The 7427-nt window shown below is 38.1% G+C and overlaps 1 protein-coding gene across 2 annotated transcripts; it reads left to right on the plus strand.

Annotated features, from left to right (window-relative positions):
- The first annotated feature begins 350 nt into the window (after nt 1-350).
- Nucleotides 351-3289, plus strand: LOC134648948 (5-hydroxytryptamine receptor). 2 transcript variants are annotated; one of them, XM_063503603.1, is made up of 4 exons: nt 351-464; nt 840-1103; nt 1692-1935; nt 2229-3289. In XM_063503603.1, the coding sequence occupies exons 2-4, from the start codon at nt 869-871 to the stop codon at nt 3094-3096; spliced, it is 1347 nt and encodes a 448-aa protein (XP_063359673.1). In that variant the 5' UTR covers nt 351-464; nt 840-868; the 3' UTR covers nt 3097-3289. The 2 variants fall into 2 exon arrangements, with proteins under 2 accessions (XP_063359673.1, XP_063359674.1); XM_063503604.1 differs by having other exon boundaries at nt 357-464; nt 843-1103.
- The last annotated feature ends 4138 nt before the right edge of the window (nt 3290-7427 follow it).

Consider the following 7427-nt stretch of genomic DNA (forward strand, 5'->3'; position numbering starts at 1 on the left):
GGACATTCCATAGCGTAAGTATGAAAAAGCAATTTAGCTAGGACCCTAAATGGCGTAACAATCCCGTGTGGTGACTGTACCTACTGTGCTCATAAATCGAAAACTGTTATAACTTCACCAAGTTGATATCCGGATATCCGGTGCATCTCTAATATGTATATGTCGTATGTACGACTGCATCCTACTGACGCGTATTAGACAAATTTTAAAGCTGTAACTAAATTAAGCAATGCTTATATAAAACTGTTCCCACCCACCAATTGTTATATAAAAGATTGTATAAACAAAAATACCTTTTTAAACAATGCTTTATAACGACGCTCATAATGATTTGGACTACCAAAACTGTTTTATTTTTACAATAAAACCTCTTTTACAGATTGGAACGGAAGCAATAAATAAATTAGAAATAACAATGGTGGCCCGAGCATTGAGCCTCCTGCTCCGAAAATACAACACAAGCAGTAAGTACACATCTACACAAATAAGCTAGGTACACATATTAATGTTTAAATATAATTGAAGTTATTTTTTACACACACAAGTACATACTTCATAACAAGGCTGCGCTCTGTGCAGATTTGCATCAATTGCTGTTGGTAAAGGTTACATTCAGATGGCGACTGCATCAGGGTTGCTGTTAAACCGTTGGCGCGGGCGATGATTTCCTTGACAAAAATCATGATCATGTTTTTGATATCACGCAATTTAGCCGCAAGATGCTTGACAATTTTTGGCCTCTCTCTCATCATACCTACTAATTATTAAAAAATACAGAACTATCTCAAACGAAAAGTATAATGATATTTGTTATACAAATTTAGAGTTACATTTGTCAGCAGGTGGCGCGGTGTCTCGGTGAGGGGACATGGGGGGCGCGGACGGAGACTACCTGCTGGAGTGGGAGGCTCTGTACCTGCGGCTGCCGGGGTCCAGCAACCACTCGTGGAACTCGACGGAATGGGCTCCCGAATGGAACGCCACCGAGATCTCGAACACCAGTTGGTGGGATTCGTCCGCGCCCTTCGACTCCACTGCGGCGCTCGTGCGCGCCGCCGCCAAGGCTATTGTTCTCGGCTTACTCATTCTAGCTACTGTTGTAGGTATGTACATTTCATCATCTGTTGTCATACAAATAGATGCTATACTAAAATCACTAATCGATTGGCACGGGTAATAAAAATTCATTGTTTTGAAGACTTTGTATCGTTTTCTTTGAAGTAGCCAACTAAGCTGCGTTAAATTTACCATCTAAAATAGATATTTTAGATTAAAAATCTTAGTAACACTTCTAATTCTTTATTTCATTTAAGTTAACATTACTTAAAATAAAACGAAAGAAAATAAATGTATAAAATGTGTCGAAATAAAGGAAATGATTTTCATTCGGATAATATTATAATATAGTTGTAGATATTTGATAATCTGTAATATATTTTTAAAGACTTTTAAGCGCCAAACTACATAAGTACTAAAGTTAAGCGGATGAATATAATGTTTAAATTTTAATGATTACCTGATTACATGTGGTTGATAGTAACATAATATACATAGGCAGGTTAAAAGGTATATGACAATTATTATTAAAATGTGGGTAGGGAGGTACTTTAAATAGGTAGCATATATATCCTGGACTCTGCTTAACTACCTTTACAAAACAATGACACCTCATTCTGTTGTTTGTCTCTCAGGTAACGTATTCGTAATAGCCGCCATACTGCTGGAGCGGCACCTGCGCAGCGCGGCCAACCAGCTGATCCTCTCGCTGGCGGTGGCGGACCTGCTGGTGGCTTGCCTGGTCATGCCGCTGGGCGCGGTGTACGAGGTGGCGCAGCGCTGGACGCTGGGCCCCGAGCTCTGCGACATGTGGACGTCGGGCGATGTCCTCTGTTGCACCGCCTCCATATTGCATCTTGTCGCTATTGCTCTCGACAGGTAACTTACAAATTGTTATTTTGCGTTACTTTCTTTAGGCATTACTATGTTAGCACAAATCCAAATTATTTTGAAACTTATTATGACCTACCAAGCACAGAAAAGCCTTAACAGCTATTGTATAATCAGTTTCAATTTGGTATTTATTACAGGAGAATACGATAATCATTTAAATAATTATGTTTTCTATACTTAGACTTTTTACATTCCCCACGTTTCTAAGTTAGACCCAAAAATTTCTCGTTTTTGTTTAAAAGGACCTCATTAATGAATACTCGCTGTTTTGTTCATAGGTATTGGGCTGTGACAAATATAGATTACATTCATGCACGCACCGCGAAGCGAATAGGCGCCATGATCGCGTGTGTGTGGGTCGTCAGCTTCATGGTCTGCATCGCACCGTTACTGGGCTGGAAGGACCCCGACTGGAACCGGCGGGTTTCTGAAGACCTACGTTGCCTCGTTAGTCAAGATGTGGGCTATCAAATATTTGCAACAGCCTCCTCGTTCTATGTGCCAGTACTGGTTATATTAATACTGTATTGGCGAATATATCAAACGGCTAGAAAGAGAATACGCAGACGACGAGGAGCTACGGCCCGCGGCGGCGTAGGGCCGCCACCCGTGCCGGCGGGCGGGGCGCTCGTCGCGGCCGGCGGCAGCGGTGGAATCGCAGCTGCCGTCGTTGCCGTTATAGGACGACCGCTGCCCACTATTTCCGAAACCACCACCACCGGTTTCACTAATGTATCATCAAACAACACGAGTCCAGAAAAGCAGTCGTGCGTAAACGGCCTCGAACAAGACCCACCGACCACCGGCTACGGGGCCGTCGCCGCCGCCTACTACCCGACGCTGGTGCGGCGAAAGCCGAAAGAGGCCGCCGACTCGAAACGAGAAAGGAAAGCGGCGAAAACTCTTGCAATAATAACGGGCGCATTTGTGGCCTGCTGGCTACCGTTCTTCGTGTTGGCCATCCTGATGCCGACGTGCAGCGACTGCGAAGTGAGCCCGGTGCTGACATCGTTTTCGCTGTGGCTGGGCTACTTCAACTCCACGCTCAACCCGGTCATCTACACGGTGTTTAGCCCGGAGTTCCGGCACGCGTTCCAGCGGCTGCTGTGCGGCCGGCGCGCGCGCCGCCGCCGCGCTCCCCCGTAGCATTCCCCCGCCCCCGTCTCGGTCCCCGCCCCGCTCGCTGTTGTCTCTGCTCGACTGACCTCGTCTAGATCGACACACGTTATGTTACCTTGTTACATTTTCAGAGATATATTTACACCCCTTTATTTTTTGTACGTGATGAATGTGAATATGAATAGCTGTCTAGTAAATGAATTTAAAACTCTCTATATAATGTTTTGTTATTGCGCATGAAGGAATACACGGAATATTAAAAAAACAATACCAACTTCATCCATCAACCATACTTAAATTTGAAAGTGATAATATGCTGAAATTGGCATGTTTACCTAGTTAATAATCATCAGGGTTCAATCCATCAACATTTTGTGGTCATAAACTCATGATGGATAAGAGTTCGGGATTGATGGATGTAGAGGCCAATGTTTAACCAAAACACTTCTTGATTTGTTGATAAAAAAAACTGCAGCTAAATATTACGTCAGCTGTAGGTAATACAATCATATGTAAAACGCGTTAGTGAGTTGATATTCAACAAAATAATCTTAAATGTCTCTCTATATACCTGTTGTGACAATTGTTTAAAAAGTCAAACCTAAGCTAACCATATTATCATGACGTGATCAATTCTAAAGTGGTATTTCATAAAATAATCAAACTTAAACTTGTTGGTTGGTTGTTTTAATTTTATTTTAAATAATAAACACGTATTTTAACAAGTAATTGATATAAATATAAGGTTTACGTACCTACACAAACTCTTGATAAAATCGTAGTTGTCCACAAAAAGTGCGAGATTACGAAGAAATGAAGGTAAATTGGTTTATTTACATTATTTGTCTTTTCTATTTAGTGAACCAGCGGATTGAATGAGGGAAAGAAATGATTCACGCCCCATAACACATCGCGAATAATGCGTTTTCGCAAGCAAAGAGTAGGCGTTCCTAAAAAGGCCATAAAATAATGACATTACCAATTTTTTTCACAACTTTCTAGGACCAACATTTCTCCTCTTAAGAGTCCGCAGCAAGCTCGGCCGAATTTCACCTTCCCTTACAAACGGAGTTTCATTCTCATTCTAAAACTACGTGTTGGATTGTAATAAAACTTTGCACATACAATGACATGAGGTATAATAATATCTAGTCCTGTAATTAGTTTATATAGCTCCATTTTAGATACCAAACGAAATAGAGCAAAAACAAGTTTTGTATGAAAAACTTATATTCGCTGTATTTTTTTAACTATGGTATCTGAAGCTACATAAACTGATTACAATCTAGCTAGTCGGTTTAAAATGAGAGCGTAACTACGCTTGTATACAGAACCGAGCTTGCTGCGAACTCTTAATTTACCTACTTGAATTAAAGCCATTAACCGATTTACATTACAAAGTTAAAATTTATGTTTTAACCGTAAACGTTCAGTCAGTCATTAAACGATGAAACATTATATTTTATGCGCTATTACAGTTTGCTTGCTTGAACTTCAGGTAACAACAACTTTATTATTATGATTTAAGATATAACTTTACCAATGTTCTTTCAAATATTGCGAAATGAACATATTTTTTCTATTAAACGTTTTTATGACAACAAATAACAATTTTGCATGGTGGATCCTTCAGATAATATCTTTACGACATCAGACGTTTTGCGCTGCCAAGATTTCTCGTTTCGTATTTACTGGTGTAAAAGATGACGGGCATATTGTTTACAAGCAAACAGTCCCACTTCTCTTAAGAAATATGCATATGAATCTAGTATAGCAATTCGTAGATTTATTTTAGCAATGGTCTGTAAAGATAGTGATGAATACCTACCTATACCAAAAGTACTTACCTAGAAGTAGAAACTAATGTTGACGGATATATATTAACCGCAGTAAAAGTCGTTTCTAAAAAATGCAAAATGTGATCAGAATCGTAAACAAACAGGATTGTTGAAGCAGCCCTAGTAGCACGGTAGCATTTTTATCGTTTATCACCATGCCTGTCACGTTCTAACAAATATGTAAGTGCGAAAGTGATGGGCATAGTGATAGTCGATAAAAATGGAACCGTGCTGAGCCCGCAGGTAAGAAAACACCTATTACGACCTATACGTTGAATTTCCCATTGTGCCAAAGATATCTCTTGGAGATACCTCCTTCCAGTTCTGTAACGTTTTTCCAGTTACTTGATGCCTATTATGTAAGTTATCAATTAGATCTCCTGACAATGAAATCTCTTGCAGGCTTCGTACGACGGGAATCACAAAATTTCCTTACTAATTAATTTCGCCTCGCATGGCTTCCGTGTGAGTAGGTATAAATAACTGAGGGTGTTGAATATTGCTTTAATTTAAAACGTGCTTATTCACTTTATTTCATCATTGTATAGGTACCTCATTTTATTATCATGTTAATTGTAGTTTAAACCCTGAAAAATAAGACCAATGCTGTTCACCGTTGACAAAAGTGTTCGTTAAAAAGGTATCCGCGTAGGTATAATTTTGTAAGTTCGAGAGATGATTGTTTTATGTCATGACATGTGGACAACAAATGATAAATTAAATTTGGTACCCTGGCTACATAAAATAACTTGTTAAATATTGTTTATTTAATTAGCGCTTTCTGCGCGACGTACACATACTTCGTGTACCGTAAAAGTATTAAACTTTGCCCTTTAACATAACTTTCTTCGGAAAGTGTATCTGTAACTACTTTTAACTTATTTCGCTTTTACTGAACTGTGATGCGGTGGGCAAAGTTTTATACTTGTAAGGTAGGTACTGAAATAAGCCAACCTGTAAGCACATTTTAATAAATATGTAGACATGTAAGGGTGATAATCGGATGACGACACAAGCATCAAAATGCAAGACGACTTAGAAAAAAAAAATTGATTCTGTTAATAAGCCTAAATAATTTATTTAAACGCGCAACGTGCCTCAGAATATTTTGTAATGTATTTTTAATTACTTCTAATTCGTTCAAGGTTAGCTCATCCCATAGAATAGAAACTACACAAAGTATATATATTTCATGTTCATGCCTCAAGTTCAGTCTGAGCCTAGCTTATAAGCATAATTTACTAACACAAGCAAGCCTTTTTCGTGAAATTGCGATACGAAGATCCGACACCTCAACAATTTGGGCGCACGGCTATATCAAATATTTATTAGATTTGCTCTAGAATGAGATCTAACGACCTGTCACATCACGCAGGGTTTGAGCAAAGGTTAGAGCAAAACTGATTTATAACAAACTAGGTTCGTAATTGCGTTCGCGGCGTTCGATTATTCGATTCTATTGACGTATAGTTTTATTTGAAGCACGTACATACCTATACTTTACCTAATTATGTTCATGACTTTTAGTTTGATGCCGCTATACCGCTAGTCTGTTGTCTTAATTAGTAGTAGGTATGGTTCAATTTTCATTGACAACAAAGTAATTTGAAATTTTAGTTCTTAAAAAAGTTGATAGATTCTTAAAATAGACAATCATTTGGCCTGGCTACCGTCCCTGCATCTCCAGATATGTAGACATGCACGTTGCGGTTACAATATGGGAAAGTATAATCTTAAGTATAGAGGTATACTTGTGCCAATTTGAGGTACAAATGCATAATATCTTAATATACTTATATGCATAATATCTAATCTTATTCATAATCATATCTGGCAGACCGAGATTTGCTCGGAAAACATATAAAAACTCAAAAATGCACGTTTTCCCAGAGATAAACCCTAGCTAGATCGATTTTATGCCACTTGTGATGAATCTCTTATGTAATCTGGAATAAATTATATAAATTAACGTTTGCGGTCTCCATTCGGCTGTATGGACATGCTGTGCTAATGGAGAAAAGTCGCCACGTTCCTTTATTTACTCTTGACAAATGTACCAAAGGTGTTATATGTATTTGGTGTTTATAATATATTTATTTTCAGGATTTAACATTGATTATTCTGTTTGAAACTTTGTAGTTTCAAACAGAATAATCCATTAATAAATAATAAATAAGTTTAAACTAAAATAATTTAAGGGTTAAAACTAAAAACTATACACTTACAATATGTTTTAAATCCCTTATGATTCGATTCTGCGCCTCAACTGCAAATGTTCATGATTATCTACTTTTTTACATTTTGAGAGTACCTCTACTTAAATTAGTTTAATTATAATTTAACTACGTACTAAAACAAATTAAATTATTTTCAGAAAATATTTTAATTTGTTATTATTTCGAGTAGTCACACTACTATATAAATTATAAACTGAAATAAATGTCATATAGGTACTCAGAAAAAGTGACCCGAGCCTCTAGTGCCCCAGGCTGGAATCGAACCAGCGTCCTCTGCTATCGC

Source organism: Cydia amplana, chromosome 6 (assembly GCF_948474715.1).
Source record: "Cydia amplana chromosome 6, ilCydAmpl1.1, whole genome shotgun sequence".
In the NCBI taxonomy this organism is placed as follows: domain Eukaryota; kingdom Metazoa; phylum Arthropoda; class Insecta; order Lepidoptera; family Tortricidae; genus Cydia; species Cydia amplana.

Coding starts and splice junctions, on each gene's coding strand:
- LOC134648948 (XM_063503603.1), top strand. CDS start 869: ATGGGGGGCGCGGACGGAGACTACCTGCTGGAGTGGGAGGCTCTGTAC. Junction 1,104..1,691: donor CATTCTAGCTACTGTTGTAG/GTATGTACATTT, acceptor TTTGTCTCTCAG/GTAACGTATTCGTAATAGCC. Junction 1,936..2,228: donor GTCGCTATTGCTCTCGACAG/GTAACTTACAAA, acceptor TTTTGTTCATAG/GTATTGGGCTGTGACAAATA.